Below are 21959 nucleotides of genomic sequence, written 5' to 3' on the forward strand. Positions count from 1 at the left end.
ATATAGGAATGTTGTGCTTTAATATAGGTGGCTATAATGGAATTTATTATCAACATTTGGAAATATGAATCAGAAGGGGCAGATGACGGATGAACCACACACATGGGCTATTCAAAGACACTCGGATATCATCAGGTGTTTAAGGTTACTATATCATTTCATATCAAAAACATGCCAGATGCTATTTTATAATATAAAAACAGCTTTAAATAAATCTGACTTCAGCCTAACCTTTGAGTTTACAATGAATAAAAAGCCTAGCTATAAATAGAATTCACATCACCTACAGATGAGATTGGAAAACTGTTTTCTATGTGATAATGGCCTTAAACAGCTTCATATAAAACAGAGCACACTTTTGTGATTGTCTTTTTATTGGCAGAAACGTCAGAAAATGTCAGGCACCTATAACTTCACTGAAATGCATTTTTTTTACTCTCTTCACTGGAAAAAAAAACGACAGCAAGTGAATATATCTTGACTACAGTCAAATATATGTAGTATTTCCTATTATAAGAATACAATAACCCGAATATAAGATTATAAACCTATTTCTAGACATTTTCAGGCTTTAAAATTTCTTTTTGTATTGGCAGATAATTTTGCTTCTTTATAGAAATAACATTAGAAAAAATATCTACTAATAGAACAAGACTCTGTTAATTAGTCTTGAAATGATTAAAAATGTCTGGAAATAGGTTTATTATTCTTACATGTGGTTTATTGTAATCTTATAATATGAAATATTCAATAAATTAGACTATATTCAAGATATCTTCACTTGTTAGCCAATCATGGTTTGTATTCTCGGGATAGGCTCTGTATCTACCACAACCCTGACCCTAAGTGGTTACTACAGATAAATAAAGGAATGGACAACAATCCAAATATTGCAGACAAAATTTACAAATTAAAATATCCTTTGGCTTCTGTTGGGTCTGTGCAGAGTTGTCTGGTTTAAGTAGCTCAGCTAAAAAAAAAAAAAAAAAGCTTTCCTTCAGAAATTGCCAATTAGATTTCTAGAACAATATGCACAACCAGATGTTACCCATGTTTAGGTAACTGAACCAATTGTCCCAGTCTGTTTTCTCACAGCAGGTTGCCAGCTCTGCATTTAACTAATCCATGCTCTAATCTTTGACGTTCTTTGTGGCAGCGGTGTCTGATGTTTAATTAAGATTGTCCGCCATGTTCCGTGAGAGCAGCAGGAACACAGTGTGCAAGTTTGAACAGAGAGCATTCGTCAGCCAGCGGCAGAGCAGGAAAACAGTGCATTAAGCTATCAGTTCACTCCTAATTAAGATCTCTTTTAATTTTAATCTAGGCAGCGCAAATGGGAGGAGAGAGAGCGAGAGAGAGAGAGCGAGAGAGAGAGAGAGAATGAATAAATGGGCTTTGAAGGGGACACATTCACCACCTTCGAGCTAAAGCTCTGGGTGAAAAATCTTTGCTGTCTTGGTTGCTCTGTGTGTGTCTGGCAATATCATGGGGATAAAAGCAGCAGGATATGAGCAGGGACCTGACAGGTAAACAAACAAACAGCCTAGATGTACTAAAGACCTGATCTCAATAATACCTTCACCTTTATGGAAGCCCTGGAGGTTACTTCCTGCTCTCTCTCCAAACACACACGGAGAAACAGGCACACTATTCACCTGATCATACCCCAGGGTACCTGCAAACTAAAAAGTAGGGATCTGTCAAAGCAATGCACACACAAACACACACATACACACACACACACACACAGAGATGCCGACAACTTGTTGACCATGCAGGTATTGCAGCTCTCCTGAAACATAACTTAAGCTATAGTAACAAAACTGACAAACACGTCATAATTTTAGCTCCTAATTAAAGTCTCGCCTTCTCTTAAATGAGAAGCGTGTCATATAATTTTAATGAATGCTTTTCACTTATTTGTATTACTTTAAGAGTGACTAGCTTCCTCTGAATCTCACTTTCTAATATAAGCTTAGACAGTCAAAAAGCAGGAAATGTCCCCAGATTCATAGCTGTTCCTATGAAGAATGAGTCACAAGTAATGAGAGCCATAATTTAATGCATGAATTATTCATTGTTCTTTCATTAATAATTCAATAGCATGTCCAATTAGCAATGAATTACATGAGATCTAATTAAATATTGAGGGGCGGTGTTCTGAGAATGGGAAAGCGTTCATTTTTCCATAATGATTCTGATTAGGTTTTATATTTAGCATCTCAGAATAAACTGAGGTTTAATAGCAATAACACACTGATGGTGTTCCACATTTCTCCAGAACTTGTAATAAAATGAATAGAGCATGCATTGATTTGGCCCAAACTGAGCTTTTATGGAGGAAACCATATCCTTAAAGCTCCATGTACTCTATGTTTGAGAGTCACTGAGTTGTCGCTTTGCTTTGAACAGGTCTCTCCACCTCTGCCTCTTTGGTCTCCTTGGCCTGGATGATTGCCTCCTACCAGAAGGTCCTTCGTGACTCCAGAGATGACAAGCTACCCATGTCCTACAAGGCAGTGATTGTGCAAATGCTGTGGCACCTGTTCACCATTGGCGCACGTACTATCGCCTTTGCGCTCTTCGCCTCTGTCTTCCAGCTCTACTTTGGCATTTTTGTTGTAGCTCACTGGTGCGCCATGACCTTCTGGATCATCCAAGGTGAGACAGACTTCTGCATGTCCAAATGGGAGGAGATCATCTACAACATGGTTGTGGGCATCATCTACATCTTCTGCTGGTTCAACGTCAAGGAGGGTCCAGCGCGATGCCGCCTGGCCACATACTACTGTGTGATTTTGGTGGAGAATGCGGCGCTCACGGCCACCTGGTATGCATACAGGGGCCCACACACCTCAGACTTCTATGCCCTTATCATTGTGTGTGTGGTAGTATGCAGCTATGCCTTGGGAACCTTTTTTATGTTTGTCTACTACTGCCTGCTCCATCCTGATGGCCCAGTCCTGGGTTCACAGTGGAGCTGCATGGAGGAAGGAATTGGTGCAATAGGACTCGGAGGTGTGGGGGACCTGGGGACACCTCTGCCCCAACCAGATGTTATCACAAGTCCCCCGAGAACCTTGCAGAGGACTAAGGATGGGGAACGGGAACCAGGGGACAAGGAGAGTTGCCTGCCTGTTTTTCAGGTGAGGTCCATCAGTGTGGCTCCTGCACCTTCTCCCCGAACACCAAAAACTGAAGGTCCTGTTATCCGCATTGACCTGCCCAGGAAGAGCTACCCAGCCTGGGATGCACACTTCATCGACCGTCGATTGAGAAAAACCATCTTGGTGCTGGAGAATACATCGCCAGTGACGCCGCGGATCCAGTACCGCAGCCTTGGCAGCCCCAAAGAGGTGATGGAGTACGAGACTACTGTGTAGTTGCAATTCCTGACCTCCTGTCCGCAGGGACTTCGCCTGTGACTCTGCATCTCTGTGTAGAGAAGCAATGAGGAGTAAGGCAATGCTGGGAGATTCCCACAATACCATTGGTGCTCTAAGGCATGTGTGTGCATGGGACATGGGACACTGGCTTTGCCTGGAAATTATCATCTGTTCTGAAAACTTGTATTTCAGAAAATACGAGTGGAACATGAGTGAGGTTAGAAGTTAAAGGTCAAAAAGCTCAGTGAGTAAAGAGTTGACTGAAAACGTGAATGACATTCAAGAATAATACCACAATGCCAGCCATAAGTACTGATCTGAAAAGAAGGGTGATACCTGTCCATAGATGTTTAATGATGATGTGCATGGACGTGATGATGATAAATGTAAGTAAGAGATTTCAGGTGAAACATGTTAAATGCTAGAAGAACTGACCGATCATCTCAGTCCAGGACTGCCCTGGGAACTGCACTGGTCTAAATCCATGATTGTTAGCAACTTGAAAACAGTACCAGTTGTGTATTATATTGCTTATGTGAATGGTGAGGTTAGCCAGGTGAATCATCATTGATTTATTTATTGATCGAGTAGATTTATTTTTTTGTTACTCTGTGGCGATGATAAAAATTTTTATGGTATATTAATGTATACATATAATCTTTTTTCTTATATGTATACAGTATATTGGAATGGTATCACTGTGTAGGTATGAATGTCTTTTGGGTTGTCTGTATGTTCAGCTGGTCTTTGATCATACTGCATTGTTTATCTGTAAAGGTAAAAGAAAAAAATGGGTTACCCATGCCCTGATGATGATACATTATGACTAAAATGTAGTTGGAAAAATATTTAGTAAAATGGCTGTCAACAGCCCTGGAAAAAAAAAGGAAAACTAAAGCAGGTTGGTTGTGTTTTTTTTCCCCCATAGGTTCTCTTGTTTGCGAGACACTGGTTTTGTTGCAAGAGTGTTTGCTGCTCTGTTGGGCAGCATTTGATTTGAAGAGCACAAGGTGTTGAAGATGAAGATGGCAGATTTTAAACTGATGTGTCTAAATGTATTTCTGTCTTTTTATTTACATTTGTGTTCATTCTCCTGTTTTTTGTGCATATATTTGAAACTAAGGTCTCTCGTGCAGTTTAGGAGAATGATAGTTGGGGAAAAATCATTCTTAAGGTGAATCTGCATCATTTTTTTTTTAGATTCATAAAAGACAACAACCAGACACAATGTAATGCTTTAAAATATTCACCCCTTAAAGGAATACTTCAGAGAACTGGAGAATACTCTCTATCTACTTCATCTTTGGCATATGGGTGATTACCATGATCAATAATTTCAAGACATTTTGTTGCACTGAGAAAACAACTGAAACCCTTTTTCCGTGAAAGTAACTTATAATAGAAATCTAAGGACAGCTGTTTTTTTTTTTTTTTTTTTTTTTTCATTTATTTATTCATCTTCGGTAACCACTTTATCCTGGTCAGGGTGGCAGTGAAGCTGGAGCCTCAGATCAGCATTGCAGTGAATCTCGGGAACACTGGACACTGTGTATCAGGTACACACTCATTCACACACTCATTCACACCTAGGGGAATTTAGAATTGTCAATCAAACTACTGGTATGTTTTTGGGAGGTGGGAGGAAGCTGGTAAACCCAGAGGAAACCCACACAGACATGGGGAGAACAGACAGTTCACACAGCTGTAATGCTACCCATTGCATCAATGTATTTGTAAATTAAGCTGTAAATATACACCATTCATTCTTTCAGAGATGAGACTACTTACTTACTTGTACTGGTACATACAAGTAGTATGGAGGCCACCTCAGAGAAAGCTTTATGGAAGTCTTTTTTTTTTCCATTTGCATTATACATTTGTGGATTTTAAATTATCATTTATAGAATTCAACAGCTGCCCTTAGTTTGAGTTTCAGGGTTTTTTTTTTTCCAGTCCAAGGAATTGCTAAATTCTTGAATGCGTCTTATCACATGTATGCTACAGGCATGATAAGAACAGATTAGGTTTATACAAAACCTAGAGTATTCCTTTAATTCCATCTGTTTTTGTATTTAAACTGTTTTACGTCACAACAACAGAAGTAATCAACTCCGGTGCAGATGGCTCTGTGAATTTAGCTGAAGGGTGATTGTACAGGAAAAATTAATAGCACTATAGAGGGTAATTACTAGACAGGACTCAAGCTTTTCTCATGGAGACACCCAAGGTCAGCACATGCAATTCATGAAGACCATTTTTTGGTGGGTTGCTGTGGTAACTGTGGGTCTGTTGAGCTCCATCGGTTCCCAGTTGAAGTGCTTTTTAGCAGCACGTCCCTCCAGAGAGAGGAGCTCCCCATTAGCTCTACACCTGTAGGCCTCACATTCTGAGCTCCAGGGTCAACAGCAGTCTCTGCTGCGTAAAACACACACACACATACCCTGTGTTACTGAAAACTCATGGGCACCAATGGCACATCATTTGCATCTAGCTGATTTACACACACTCCCTTCTTCATTACTGTACGAGTTGTATATACACGCTTTCTCACTTAGTTACAGGTTACAGCGAGCTTTCTACCAACATAAATTTCTGAATGAACATACTAAAGAATTCTCAAATTTTCTAAAATTTTCCAAAAGCTAAACTGAATTTACAGCTAATTATCACATTTGTTTGAAAGCAGAAAAAATACCAACCGTGCAACAGGACGGTTCGTAAACATTACCCTGGATCACCCTGATGATCTAAAGCAATGTTTCTGAACTCCAGTTTTGTGTTTCCTTAGCTCCAATACAGTCACGCCATTACTTTTTTTTATCAGCCCTTTCATGAATCAGGTTCCTCCAGGGCTGGTATGGAAACAATGATGTGAAGATTCTCAGACTTTGTGGTTTTCCGGGCTAAGGAGCTAAGCACTTCTGTGTTGGTCTCCTACTGCCCCCTGTGGGCACAGCTTGGAACTACAGATTATTCAACCTGGAGGCCTTGGTGTTACAGAGTTTAGTGGAAAGATTAACTGTTATGTTTGAAACCATATATAGTAAGTGTCCATTCATTTAAGACAGAGATAATCAATCTCTAGTGGCAAAGGAGGACAAGGGAGCAGAGTTTACTCACATTTGGTTTATGTGAACATATATATACATATATATTCACCAGGATGCACTATGAGAAGAGGGCAGCCAGGCGGAGGCAGTGTGATGCTCCAGGCAATGTTCTGCTGGGAAACCTTGGGTCCTGGCATTCATGTGGATGTTACTTTGAGACATACCACTTACATAAACATTGTTGCAGACCAAGTACACCACTTCATGGCAACAGTATTCCCTAATGGCAGTGGCCTCTTTCAGCAGGATAATGCACCCTGCCACACTGGAGTGTGTTCAGGAATGGTTTGAGGAACATGACAAAGAGTTCAAGTTGTTGACTTGGCCTCCAGATTCCCCAGATCTCAATCCAGTCAAGCATCTGTGGGACACACTGGACAAACACCTATAACAGGTCGATGCAGATACTCACAACACACTGAAACTTGAGGTGGATGGACTACAGAAGCTAAAGACCACACCGGGTTCCACTCCTTTCAGTCAAGAACACAAATCTGAGGCTACAGTGGACCTAGGCTTTTATAAGAAAACAATAAGAAGGTATAATTTTGACAACAATGAATACTGAAAAGTTAAGGTCTGGCCACCAAATTCTAAGTTAAATTAAAACTTTAAGGCAGAAACAGAGATACTGAAAAGTTTAATTCCAGTTATGTAAGTTTTGCTTAGAACTCCATAAAATAATAAAAATACATACAATATATTGTATGCTACTGTTCCCACATAGTTGGGGCTCCACTTGATTTAACTCCTGCTTATAGATAGGTGTTTACATAAAAAAGGGCATTTCTACAATTAGGGAATTTATGCTAACAAAATAAGATTATAAATTAATACACATTTGAATGGCAGTGTTGAACTTGACATCATCTGTTATATTTTAGCAGGTGATTTGACAGCATGTGTAGCATTTGTTTTTGCTTATAGCTAGGAATGTTAGGAATATCTCTCTCTCTCGCTCTCTCTCTCTCTCTCTGTGTGTGTGTGTGTGTGTGTGTGTGTGTGTTGTGTATTCAGATTAGAGCTGCTGCAGGAGAGTTTAGACTGGGCTCTCTGGTGGAGTTTCCTCTGCAACAGGAAGCTGATTTCCTGCTTTAGTTTTGATGTCCTGCTAGGGGGGCTAATGGAAGATAAGGCCAGCCCTGCCCACACACACACACACACACACACACACACACACACACTCAGATACTATTATACTCATTTACACACTGCCAGCTGACATGGAATATGAGCCCAAGAAAATCAAGAAGGTAAGATCTGCTCAGTAGTTTTTTTGTTTTTTTAGTTTTTTCATTTTTTATTTTTTCTAGCAGCGTAGGTGTTCTACACTCGCCTGAATAAAAATTTAAAAAAATAAAAAATAAAATAATAAATCAGTATTTTGAGGAAGCTCTAGCTTGAGCCAGGACATCATCACCTGTGTACCTATATATGACCGACATACCTCAATTCTCTATTTGTGTTTCCACTTTATCAGCAAAATTTTTTTCTAGGGTTGTGGTTTATGTTGCTTTTTATATGAGTAGATTAGCTTACTGTCACTCATACAGCTAGTTGGAGGATGTTTTTATGTGTTGAGCTGCTCAAGCAAGGGTCATATGCGGTTTGAGGTTGTTACCCGACATTTCCTCTGTACTTAAAATGTCTCTCTCTTAATTACAAATGCTAAACCTCAGCCTTGTGCACACACTGTGCAGATTATTGTGTCATTCTCGTTCACTGTTAGGTATTAATGTTTCCACTTAGACCTTCTCCTCTCTCATGTCTTCTTTTTATTTTTTTTTAAATGTAGAGCAATACTTTGCATTCCTGTACCATAATTTAAGAGGACTGTTGGATATTCTTGCCTACACACACATAAAAAATAAACACAAACGACCTCCTTCCAAGATTCTTGCAAACTGAATATCAAATACAGTTTTGTATTTGTACAGTTACCTTCAGCACTACTATTTTTAACGACAGTAGGAGTGTGTGCTAAAACAGTTAATATAATCCATTATCAGGTTTGATTAGGAGAAAGAAGACATTTAACAAGCCATTTTATTTCAAAAGAACATTTAATTGTAGCAGCTGCCCTCTACTGGATCTACTTATAACCAGTTTTCTCAGGGAAAAAAAAAAAGATAAAGCACTGTGTCTACTTAGCTTTAATGAACTGGGAGTATTTTCATTATGCCTGGACTTATTTCTTTGCTAATGTACCATCTACGAAGTGCCATTATTACACACATACATACACACACCCCACACATTTACACATACACAGGCTCAAATGATTGATCGATGCCTACATTCACAACCACATGAAAACACTGCTTCATTTCCACACTGACACACCGAGTGAAGATGATTAATAGGTCATTAGTGAGCATATTGTGAGAACACTGACTTTCGCATCCATCCTGAGTGTCTCATGTAGGAATACACATTAGAATATGGTGTGATTTTCATATGCTCTAACTCTCACTCTCTCACACGTGTAAATCAGCACGTGGCTAATTTGACATGTGTTATCTCATCTGGTCCTCACTGCAGGAGACATGAGTCCTCTCTGATAGCTGTCTCTCTCTTCTCTCTCTCTCTCTCTCTCTCTCTCGCCCTCTGACAGTGTCACAGCAGGGGCTAAAGGTAGTTCACTGATGATTAGTAGTACCTGAACTTGGGCAAGAGGAGTTAAATAAATAGCAAAAGCTAATAGCCATGCTTGGTGATGAAAAAGAAAGCTGAATGTTGTATTAAGTGAATAAATCTGATGTATTGATTGATTACCTCAAAGTCAGTTCAGCTTTCACTGCATAATACTTTTTTTCCAAAGGCACATTGGAAGCTTTTAAAGGAATGCTACAAGTAATATCTGTTTACTAAAATATTCCTATGTGTATATGATGGCTGAGGGTACGGTTTTCTATGAGGCTTTGCCTTAATATTTTTAACATGGTGATTGTACCGTCTAGTTTTGTGAATTTTCCCAAAAACCTTTTCCATATTTTAAGACTTAACAATGACTAACTTATTATACATTAAAGTGAATGGAGTAAATGTTGTAAATGTTGCTTTCTATGCCTTAGTTATAGCCCAAATCCTGGCATGACACTTATATGCATTTTTATCATACCACATTCATGTTCCTGTGCTTATTTAGGGGTTTGTTTTACCAATTAAGCGCCTGGTCTTCCCAAAGTTGGCCCGGAGGCAGGCAGACAGGGGCAGTGCATATCGCAGGCCTCTGCACACGGTGCCTCTTTACCCACCAGACTTTCTCATCCATCCTGAACGCCTCATCTATGACTACGTAGAGAAGGAAGTGAAGGTCAGTAGCTCACTGAACATTGGCACATTTATGCCCAGTCTGAGTTTATGTCTGAGTCCAGTACCGAAACTGCTTATATTACATCAGTTATCAACGTCAAGAACTAATATTACATTCAACATAAACATATAAACATAGAGGAGTTTATATTATTAGACGTATAATAATATACCTCATCATATTATTGCACTGTACAACTGTACAACTGTGGTTGCTGCACATCCATGGTTCCATACCTGCTGTTTTGCACTGTTTGCACCACACATTACACTAGTCATTCATCTTCCCTGGGGTTAATATTCCAGTATTGCATTGAAACTTTCACATTTACTCAGAGGACTTGTGTATATAAGGCTATACTCACTTTATATCCTTTATTATATTTTATAATTTCTTACTGAATACATTATGTTTTTGACTGTCTTTATTATTCTTAATATTCTTGCTTGCACACTCTATTTTTTGGATTGCTGCTATAATCTGTGAATTTCCTTCTGGGATTAATAAACTGATCTGTCTATCTATCTATCTATCTATCTATCTATCTATCTATAATGGAATAAATATATGCAAATGATAATAAATGGAATTATAATACAGTATAACACACACATTGTTGAATTCTTTATACTGATTGCAGTTACATAGTAACACAATGAGCTGTGCTGTTATAGGAAAATAATCCATGTCAGGGTGCTGTAATATGGCCAATGCAAAGGGGAAGGCCATTCGCACCCTGCAGTGAATTATTTTCCCATAGCAGCACATCCCGAAGTGTTTTATTCTGCTCATACCACAGTGCTTTGCCAACAATTACAATTTTTTTTATTTATTCTTGTATGACACATTGCACATCAACCATGTCTATTTACAGTTTATAGTATGGACTGTCTTTGAGACAAATTAGTTCCTGTTACACTTATATTATAGCAGCTATAAATAGTCATTCCCTCACCATCCTCTTTTTTCAATAAGACAAAATAAAAGCAGCTCTTCATGTTACCGAGAAACCAGAAAGGGTAAACTCCTCTATCCTGAACACTCTCTATGTCTGAAAAGTTACTGATAACTTCAGCATTTTAACATTTATTTGTTTTCTTTGGTAAATAACAACATGTTTTCTTAATCCATTTATTATTAGGCTTAGTTTATGTGGAACATCTGCCATATAAGTCCCTGTGTCTATAGAAACAATAATGTATTAAAACAAGCTATTTAATATAAACCTATCATTTGTATTACCGCCAGAAGAGATTGTTATAGAGTCTGTGATGTAGATAATTAACTAATTAATTTTTTATAAATTAATTTTAGTGAAAAACGTTGTCATTTGTAAAATATAACGTGACCAAATTGTATTGGATTTTCATAACCAATCTAACACAGTTTTGGGTATTGCCTTGCATTACGGTTAAGCCTTGGGCTTTGGAGAGGGTTGCTATTCTATCCAAATAATCAATATAACTCTTTTTAAATGTAAATCTCAGTTTCTGGGTCATCTGACATGGGTGTCTTGCTCCCTAAACCCCTCCAGCAGAGACGAACTACTGCAACTTCTGGACACTGCCAGGGTGAGGACATACTTATCCCACTGCAATTCCGAGCCTTAGATGTTTAAGAATTTCAGAGCTTAGAGCTACAGTACATAATTCTTCTCTCTTTATCTCTGGTAGAAGCTGAAGGTCCTGCCTCTTCAGACAACCGTAGAGCAGGACTGCATCCTCAGTTTATCTGCACGCTGTCTGCTGCTTACTTGGAGAGACAATGAGAAACTACTGCTGCGAATCCCCACGCATGAGATAGCTGCCGCCTCCTACCTGCGGGACGATGCCCTGCACCTGCTGGTGCTCAAAACAGGTGATGATGAATTTGTGCTGCAATGGATCTCATAGTGAATATATGTAATCCAAATACATTTTGACCAAAATCATTATATTAAAGCTCCACTCAGGAGTCGAAGCAATTTGCAGACCAGTTTTTTTAATATCAAATCAATAGAAGCTACAATTGTGTGGCTGGATTGATTGTATGGATGAATAGATGGATGTCAGAATGGAAGGACACAAAAATAAGTCAATGGTTAAACAGAGATGTTTAATACAATCTAATACAAGTAGCTCTAATATAAAGATTTCTACAAAACATCAATCCATGCTGCAGCAGTTAGTATACTCTGAGCAAATCCTGCAGAGTGCTGTTTTGCAGAATTGACCATATACCTATATGACTTCTTCATCCTTCCCTATTGCATGTCTCAGGTTTGAATGTGGATACCATTATAGCGGGGGACAGCCTTGAAAAAAGGCCTACTGGTCTAGAAGGCCGCAGACAGACCATGAGCAACGCTGACCCTCGGCCTGCGGGGGGCACCATGGAGCGGCGCCATACAATCTGTGGTGTGGACTGGAAGCCGCTGTCTCGCCATGAGTCAAAGCAGAGTGGTACTGGTGTGAGTGGAGTAGGGCCCACAGGTGGAGGAGGAGGCAACAGTGGAGGTGGCAGTCTGGAACGGAGGCAGGTTGGGGGCAGTTGGGAGCGACGCCAAACCCGCAAGCCCTGCGGAGGAAGCTGGGAGAAGAGACCCATGAGTGGGAGCTGGGAGAGACGGCTTGTAGGAGGCAGCTGGGAGCACCGTGGTCCTGTGGGCAAAGGTGGAGGGGGTGTGGGAGGCAGTTGGGAGAAGAGACACGGACCTGGGGGGAAAGCAGGAGGGAGCTGGGAGAGGAAGCATGGGCAGGGGGGCAGCTGGGAGCGCAGACAAGCCTTTATGGGAAGCTGGGAGAGAGGCAAGGCATATGGAAGCTGGGAGAGAAGGAGCCACAATCCACTGGAGCCCACACCGTGCCCTGATGCTTACTGCAACCTGGTTGTACTGGCTGTGGAGAACAGGGTGAGAGATCACAGGTGGAGGAGACGTGATTATGGGACTGTGGATATAAGGATGTAGTGGTGATAGGTGGAAGCACAGCTCCAAATTTATTTATTGGCACGCTTGGTAAAGGTGTGTAAACAAAAGTGTATTAGTGGGTAATTGGCATAATTTCACACTGAAAAAGTTATAAAAGAAAATGAAGAAAATAAGAGAAAAGTTATCAAGGGCTCCCTACCTGCAGGACCTGGTTTTACTTTCTCTCACCTATCAATCAAAGCAACACTAAACAACACACAGTTATTGGCACCTCCTTAAATTCTTATAACTATATGTAACAGAAGCATTTTCTTATTTATTCATTTCTAAATCTGGTTCAAAAGCTAAACCTCTGGATGGATGGATGGATGGATAGACAGGTGAAAAGATGGCCCATTTGATAAAGTTAATGGCACCTCTTGAAATTCTTATAAACTAAATTTAACTGAAGCTTTTTCTTACTTATTTATTTATAAATCTGGTTCAAAAGGCAAACAGCTGGATAGATGGATGGATGGATGGATGGATGGATGGATGGATGGACAGTTAAAAAGATGGTTGTGTAGAAATTCAAACAGATGGTTAGAGAACAGAACAGACAAAACCCATTCCTAAAAGTAGCTCATATCAATATTCTCCAGAACAAATCAATATCACTGACCTTTAAAATGTCTATCATGTCATGTCCAGATCAGCCATGTTTATACGGAAATATTGTATTGTGGGTTGAATGTAGTACAGTGATGGAGAAGAGCAACCATTCCCTCTCTAAAGACTTTCTTTGGCTCTGCAGTAAGTGTTGATGTGTAGAGTTGTGCCAGGAGACATGTAAGCAGCTCACTCAGAGTGAAGCCCTTTCTGTAGTGTAATACACAGACTTATAACACAGGTCCTGTGTCAGGGATCTACTGTAAGTGTATAAGATGAAACAATGTGGTCAGTATAAAGGATATTGTGCTGTCCTAGATCTCAGTGTGACTGTTTGTGCAGGTGCGTAAACTGTGTACATGACATTGTGTGTTGTACAGAGTATGTTTGTTTAGCTGCATCTCCCACTGATTTCCTAACATTATCATTTCCTTTACGTCTACACATACATCCACAAACACACAGGATGCTGCAGAGGAGTACTGTGCTCTCATCTGTCAGATGTTTCAAATCATCTATGGACACCAGACCATTGAGTGTGTGGACAGGGCAGGGTATCACTACACCATGCCTGACCGTTATTGGCTACAGAGAAGTGAGTGACAGAAACATAGCACGTCCTGTCAACTTATGTTTTTGTCTTTTACTGCACAAAGATCTGAGACAACACACTATGATATGTAGGTGTTAGATATGTCATATATATATATATATATATATATATATATATATATATATATATATATATACCTACAAACACTGAAACACACAGGCTGTGAATTAGTAAGATTCAAAATAATGCACATTAACGTATGTGCACTGGGATAAATTGCATGCAGATATTGTGTGTGTTACTAACAAAGTTTAGAATACACAATTCCAATAATAAATTTGTAACATCTCAAGATATAAAGTTGTAGATGCGGATTTACAAGATCAGACTAAGTGGATAGCAGCTCCTAAACAAATCTGGTGGCACCGTGGGGAATCCTTAGGGAATGGACTGAGTAACACGTTATAAAATGACTTCAAGTGCATTCCAAATGGCGCCTACAGAGCTGAAATCCATCAGAGTTGTCAGAGTGGAGGGTGGAGTCTTTGACAGGAGTAGCACATGATTACTATAGAATGGAGTGCAAAGAGTATTTAAACGAGATTGTTGTGTGCATTAAACGTTTCTGGTAGAAATCCTTCTAATAAAACCTGTTCACTCTGCGGCCATCTTGGCAACTTTCCCAGACCATTTTGTGTCATACAAGACAAGGCTTCTATCTGCTTGAGTGGGGAGAGGTCCATATACCATAAACTGATTCATAAGATGAAACACATTTGCTCTGGCTACTCGGTCAGTGGGAACACCTGACAGGCTACATGTTTTCTGGTAACCTCCTAAACAAAATGGCAATTAGCTCTTTTTACTGAAGTGGCGGGACTTACATATTTCAGCCGCCATATCGAGCATTATACGCTGCTCCATTCATATTTTAAGCAGTGAGCTGTTTCTACTCAAACCAACTGTGGTGTGGCTGTGGTAAATTTGGATAGCAAACAGACTCCCAGTAGATCTCTATGTGAATGATAACCCTTTCTGTTTAAATGCTGTTAGCATCAGATGTGCACTCATGCAGAGAGCCTATCATATGAAACCAACTTTACCACAGTAATATTAAATCATCATTTTGCGGGGGAAAATAAAACCCTTTCTGATTGTTTTACTAAGGCATTAATTATATAGCCTAAACTTTCTTATTACTAAGGCTAAATGTTAAATGTTATAATTTTGTCTTCAACTGGTAGCAACAGTCTTCTGCAAATTTAATACCTGCTCTTGAGACATTAATTTGTGTACACAATTGCAGTTCCCAAAGTGACTTTCAGGTTATTAGTATTTCCCCATTTGTAATTTCCCTCCTTAATTTCCTCATAAGGGAATAATAAAGTCTTATCTTAAATCCATTGCAGGTGCAAAATTAATAAATTAATTTAAAGATTTAATGTATTCCTGTCTTGTGACCTGGGTTTTTTGGGATTGACTCCAGATTTGCTGTGATCCTGACCAGGATAAAACAGTTACTGGAGATGAATGAGTGACTTAATGAATGAATGAATGAATGAATGACGCAGTCCTTCGTAGATCGTGTTACTAAATCAGCTTGCAGTGTTGTATAATGTTTAAGCATTTCTCTGATCATTCCTGTTTTTGTGCTTCCAAGGTGACAGCTGTCTGACAGATATGACGTATAGCTATGACACAGACTTCAGCTGCTGCAGCTCATAGTAAGTGAATGGTGCGCCGGATCTCATTAATTCATGCCTGTGTGTTTGTACACATTGTTTTCATTGTCTTTTCAAAGGACCAGATGTAGGAAAACAAGAAAATTCCAACATGAGGACACTTTTGCAGAGGGAGAAAATTTCTATCCTGTTTGTCAATGCTAATGCTCAGTATTTAGCTGTTTCAATGAGAAATAAGAGAACCAGTGATAAAGTAACACGACAGTGTGTTTTTATGTGTGTGAGCTGTACACTGGAGTATACTGTATAAACATGTTTGCATGTGTCTATGCATGTAGACTAGACTTAAACTATAATGGCACCCTTGTGTATCGGTCTGATAAGATCCCTTGATATTTTTCATCTTTGCTTGTGCGGTGTGTTTTTTCCACAGTGATGGCTCTCAGTATGCCTTTGAACCATACTACAGTGAGAACTACAGTGAGAATTCATCTCTTTCCTATCAGGACTCGCATCGCAGCCTGGCGTCCATACACAGCGACTCGGAACCCAGTAATGCAAGCCTGCATCTAATGCAAGAGTACATGATTACGGTGAGACACACATTCATGTGTATGTAGACTAATCAGAAACACATGGATGTTTACTGTGAAGTAACTCACACATCTTTGCAATCTCATGGACACGCAAAAAATTTGTACAATACCTCTATTTATTATACTTCCCTGTATTTATAATATGATCAACCTTTTTATTTTTATTTATTTTTTATTTATATTTATTATAATTTATAATTTTCACTGCTACTTACAGTATGTATTACTCATTCGTGAACTGTATTATTTGGCCGAAGTAATGAAGGCACTTTCCTCACGTGATTAGTAAAAATATCTGTTCATCCATGAGGGCACATGGTCATGACTAATACTTTCCTTGAGGGATAAAATTAATATGATTCAAATGCTTTAAATGTGTAAGAAATAACATACAAATATTATTGAAATGGATATATGATACATAGCTATGATACAGATATCGACCTGAAAGTTAAATGTGCATTTATATTGAATATTTGTGGATACCAATAATACACATCACATAACTGGTACAATATGTCTGTTGTTTCTCCGACAAAGTTGTTCTCTAGGTTGCCACAAATGTATTGACTGTCTAAGATTTAGACTATCTATGATTAAGTCTCTTTTCTGTACATTTGAACTTCACAGCAGTGTTGCAGTCCTTACACGTGTGCTGTGTTTGTGTTGTGCCCAGCTACGCAATAAGCTGTCTCCCCAGGAGATTCAGCAGTTTGCTGTGTTGCTGAGGGAGTACCGTGTGGGCGCTCCCATAGACCAGTTCTGCTCGGACCTGCTGCAGCTCTATGGAGACTCGCGCAAGTTCCTCCTGCTCGGTGAGTAAAGCATACAGTCATCTGACACATATAATGACAACACAGCTCTATTCATATTTGTTTGAATATTCATTAGCAGTCAAACATGATGTCCAGCTTGGGGTTGTGAGTAACAGATACCTAATATGATCTTATCATTATGATTATATTCATGAAAAGTGAATATTTATGAGCACTGCACCTGTGTTAGGTTGTCTCCTACCAGGGGCAGCTGGTATAAATGGGCTAGCAGGGCTATGCCCCGCCCCATTTTTCAAAGATGAGAAGACATCAATATACGTTTTGTTTTTTGGCATCCACATCAGATTAACAGTGTCTTATTTTGTACTTTTGTGAAACCAAGCCCAACAGCACCACCAATGGTCATAAGTAAAATATACAGACTGTTATGAAGAATAGAGGTTGGCACTGATTTCTTTCTAGCCCAGACTGTAGCTTCATGCAATGACAGTCTTGCCCAGATTTAATCTCCATTTGAGCTGTCATTTCTCAGCCTCCTTTACTTTCACATCCGTTATACATCTGATTGAGAAGGCACATGTGTAATACAGTCATGGATCTAATAACTGCAAGAGAGGTGGATTATTCACTTTTATTTACTTTTCTTATCATCATTTTTCCTCCTAAAATGCCTTTAGAGTAGAAACAAAAAAGTAGATTGACTAAGCACACATTGTTCAATCAAAGTACAAATGACTCAAAATGATAGATGACAGCACGGTTTAGTGTTGTTGTTGTTGTTGTTTTGTTTGATTTTTTTTTAACATGTTCGGTATTCAGAGAAAACACTGCATGAACCTAGTAAGGCACTGCAAACTTAAAACACTAAAAATTAGAAATTATACTATTAAAGGCTTAAGTGTGTGTAATAGATTGCCCCACACCATTCTTATTATCCTATTAGGATGCTGCATTCAACTTACCTCAGAAGTAGGAAGTCGGAACTTGGAATTTTCAACTTGTGAGCGTTTGAGCTACAAAGTAGGAAAAAAACATGGATGAACTACATGTTCATCTTTTGTTAGCAACAAGCTAGCCAGCTGTGTGGAGTGATATATTCTCCCAATCTATCTCTATGTATATTTTCCTTCCAAAAACAGTGACCTGCATTGTCAATTTTTTATTTAACAAACAAATATGTCTGTATATTAATTGATCTAAAGTAAATACTTATACATACAACTCATTAAAGGTAAGAAATGCTACTTTGTTGATGGTGTGAGCAGTCATGTTGATTTGATGTCACTTACTGAACTCGGGGTTGAGAAGACCATCCCGAGGTAACCAGTAGGATTTCAAGTAGGAGTTGAAGGGGACATTCGAAAATTGTGAGTTACGAGTTGTACTTGAATGCAGCTTAATGCATTGCTCAGCCCTAATAGTTTCACTGTAGATATTAGATTTTTAGAATTAATATCATGGCCAGCCATCAGTATGTACTACTTTAAAACTAGCTTGCTGGGGGGAAATAAGACACGGTGGATTTAGAGAAATAAATTGCGCATACAACTTAAAACTCAACTTAAAAACGTAAACAATCAAACCACATTGTTATTCTCTACACTGTTGTTAAACTGCTGGGACTGAGCTGTACAGGAACCCAATTATGTAACTGACAAGGCCTTTACATCTGTCTGCTCACATCCTCATCAAACATAGCCCAGAACTGTTCTGTGAACTGTCTAACTACACTGTATGTTTCCAGTGATATGAAGCAGAGCTAAGAAAATTGAGCAGCAGATATAACAATGTCGTGTAAACACTTCAAAACAATCATTCGCATATTTCTTGGATACATTCCCATGTGAAAAAACTCGAGTTAAATTTACCTAAATGTATCCATGTGTGGGTACAATAGGAGGGGAGAGTGTGTATGTATGTGTGTTTGTTCTTGCCTTATTGGGTATAACTAAGCCCTGCTCACGACATCTAATCTTTAATCTCTAACTGCATTGCAGATTGTCCCCCATTTCCATTAGAAATGGCTAATCATGGAGTGAACCTTATGCCAAACTTAGTAGAGATGGAGCCACACTTCAAAAAGTACTGTGGAGAAATCTGAATTACTATTTATGCAAACATTATGTCTCTATATGTATAATTTGCAAGGTATTTCATAAACCTCAGAATATTTTGGAAGTTTTATACATGATACTAAGGTGTTAAAAACTGTAGCTCCTGTAGATACACTTATACAACTTATGTCACACAAAAAAAAATGAAAAAAAAAGGCTTCCGACTGGCAAAACAGAAAAGCATTCCTTAGAAGACTGTTAGAAGATCGTACGTTTGAGGCACGACAATGCCACAGACATCCATAGCCAGTAGTGAAGGGAGCAAAATTGGCTGCGCTCTCTGGGTGGGAGGGATGGCATACTCTCAACCTCTCTCTCTCTCTCTCTCTCTCTCTGTCCCCTGTCAGTCATAGAGACACTAGCCAATCACAGGTGTCTGTGAGCTCACGTATGTGGAAGAGGGCCAATAGCGCTTTCCTCTGAGTATGTTATGCCACCCTGTGACGCAGCCTGAGCAGTAATTCAAAAAGATGTTTGAAAAGAGTATTGAAGTGAAAATGAACTGAAAATTTTAATTACATTAAAACATCTATTTCGATACTTCAGAATAAATGACCTATTTGGATGCTATATATTTCAAAATAACCATTTTCAGCACATGTTCTCATCTGCTCATCCCCTCCCTGAATCAATTCAAAATGACACTAGGTCTGTGAAGTACATTACAAATATTAGTACAATGTGATGACATTCATCTACTGCATTGTAGTAAGAGTCTTTATCACAAGTAGAGCTTTCTCTTCCTTCTGTACCCATTCATGGCTAGGTATGCGCCCCTTCATCCCTGACCAGGATGTGGGAACTTTTGAGACATTCCTGGAAAGCATTGGCATTCGAGAGGGCGGGATTCTGACGGATAGTTTCGGGCGGATCAAGCGGAGTATGAGCAGCATGTCGGCCACGGCTGTGAGAGGCTACGAGGGATCGTATGACTTCAACAGTAGAATGAGTGATATCGCACACGACATTGAGGCCCTCGGATTTGAGGAGGGAGATGGAGACATTGAGGAAGAGGACTTCTACCTCTGATTACTACCTGAACTGTATATAAGTTTAAATTTTAAGTCAGTACTAAGGATGAGTCTATAAAAAATAATTTCCAACATGAGATTGTATGTACTTTTAAAGATTTATGTTATAAATCTATAAACAAAGTAAGTTCTAGACTTTTAGGGGCTTCCCCAGCAGAATGACTCATTCTGCCTCCACACCCTCTTCAGCACTCTCCTTTCTTTATCCTTTTAGGGACTTGATTAATCTAAAGTGTGCTAACTAATCTTTACTGATAGGACTTGATTAATAGAAAGTGTTCTAACTTTCACATGAACTGGACATAAATCCCTTTTGCACATCGAATATGTGTACTTTGAATTATCTGATTACCTACAGGCAATAGGATGATTTGAGGTTTTATCAAATACTTTTTAACCAATTATTAAAAATATTTCATTATACAATAATACTTATTAGAACTATAGTTTTAAACGGTATTGACCTACAGTCATAGGCCAAAATTTATCAGAGGTTCCTCTTTGGTTACCAGGTCTTAAGCAACTACTTATGTGACTTAATAGGAAGTTACATGCCGGAAATCACATACCAGCTCTGTTACACACACACACACACACACCTGCATGGAGGATAGCATATGAGTAGTTTTTGTGTAAACGTTTATATTTAGAATAACTGACATGAAGATATGATAGACTGACTGTTTAGAGTATTTATTTTACATTGATAAAGACATGTACTGAAAAATGAGAAGAAGCTACATGTACACAAGCTCTGAGAGCCTGGCTGAATCTGATATTGTCCCATTAAAAACATATTTCATGTATTAAAACTTGTTAAAACATATTTGTTGCACCTTGTTTTAATTTTGGTGGTGATATGAATGTGACTATAGCAAAGCACATAACCCACCACCCAATAAAGAGGACAGTCTGCTGGAATGCAGTACTCTTTTCTTCCCCACCGTCTCAATCCAGAAACCTCACCCTGATTCGCTTAAAAAGTTGCTCTCAACGGCATGACAACAAAATTGACAAAGAAGTCAAATATTTTAATAGGCCTCCCCACTCCTAGGTCATTCAAAACTGATAAAACTTGGACAAAATCTTTACATGGAGCTATGTATACTATACTGTATATATGAAACTATTTTTTTTTTTTCTGCTACAGTGTGTTACAGTGATTCTAGTACAGTACAGGTTACTACAGGAAAGTATACACCAGTGGTTCTCAAAGTGGGGTCTGGGAACCATAACTAGGGGTGGGGTTCGGGGGGAAGTGAGGTTAATGATCTTCATTTTTAATTTAAAAATGAACCAACCAGTATCAAAGTTATATTTATGACTGGGTTACTACAGTTATTATCGGATTTGACTGGTCGCTTGAATTAATCCAAACCTCAAATCTAAAACAGTTAGGCCTACAAATAATGTGAGCTTGGACCTAATGTGTCTGTGACCTAAATAGACAGCCTTATTGTACACATTGAAATAACGATCATGAAATACGCCTGTAGGCTACTGAGGAGGTCAGTGGGATTTTCAGTTAAACTCATAACAGTTTAACTCTGACTACAAAAGGTTTGCTCTACAAAAATAAATATTAAATTACTATAAGATCATTGTAGAATTTTAATGAAAAAGGAGATGAGATGCACTCCTTCAAACACACGTGCTGACTTTGAAAAGCTGTGTCAAAAATGCAAGCTCACCCTTCCAAGCTGACAGGCAAGTCAATGCAAGGACATTGCACATGTACTGTGGACGTAAGAGGACATCTTCAAATGTTACATTAGTCCTAAATTATTCATCTGGAATAAAGAAATGTAGAAATGGTGGTCAAGGCTTGGGGTGGCAAAA

General features: G+C 38.9%; 2 protein-coding genes across 2 annotated transcripts in view; both read left to right on the forward strand.

The window, feature by feature from the left end:
* xkr7b (XK, Kell blood group complex subunit-related family, member 7b) overlaps positions 1 to 4311 on the forward strand; it is a 61924-nt gene extending 57613 nt beyond the window's left edge. The window contains exon 3 of the mRNA XM_026920323.3: positions 2413 to 4311. Within this exon, the coding sequence (XP_026776124.2) occupies positions 2413 to 3383 (971 nt within the window). The 3' untranslated portion in view covers positions 3384 to 4311. The remainder of the gene's footprint in view (positions 1 to 2412) is intronic.
* Positions 4312 to 6923: 2612 nt separating this feature from the next.
* Positions 6924 to 20946, forward strand: ccm2l (CCM2 like scaffold protein). The gene is made up of 10 exons (XM_026920625.3): positions 6924 to 7749; positions 9645 to 9812; positions 11300 to 11383; positions 11486 to 11669; positions 12071 to 12702; positions 13834 to 13963; positions 15582 to 15645; positions 16037 to 16196; positions 16876 to 17014; positions 19856 to 20946. Exons 1-10 carry the CDS (start codon positions 7720 to 7722, stop codon positions 20116 to 20118), a joined length of 1854 nt encoding a protein of 617 aa, XP_026776426.1. The 5' UTR covers positions 6924 to 7719; the 3' UTR covers positions 20119 to 20946.
* The last annotated feature ends 1013 nt before the right edge of the window (positions 20947 to 21959 follow it).

This window comes from Pangasianodon hypophthalmus, chromosome 16 (assembly GCF_027358585.1).
Source record: "Pangasianodon hypophthalmus isolate fPanHyp1 chromosome 16, fPanHyp1.pri, whole genome shotgun sequence".
NCBI classification, from domain to species: domain Eukaryota; kingdom Metazoa; phylum Chordata; class Actinopteri; order Siluriformes; family Pangasiidae; genus Pangasianodon; species Pangasianodon hypophthalmus.

What these genes read in the sequence shown, in the direction of transcription:
- ccm2l (XM_026920625.3), top strand. Translation starts at nt 7,720, where the DNA reads ATGGAATATGAGCCCAAGAAAATCAAGAAG. An exon ending in ACGTAGAGAAGGAAGTGAAG is followed by an intron (nt 9,813 to 11,299) that starts GTCAGTAGCTCA and finishes TGTAAATCTCAG; the next exon opens with TTTCTGGGTCATCTGACATG. An exon ending in TACTGGCTGTGGAGAACAGG is followed by an intron (nt 12,703 to 13,833) that starts GTGAGAGATCAC and finishes ACAAACACACAG; the next exon opens with GATGCTGCAGAGGAGTACTG.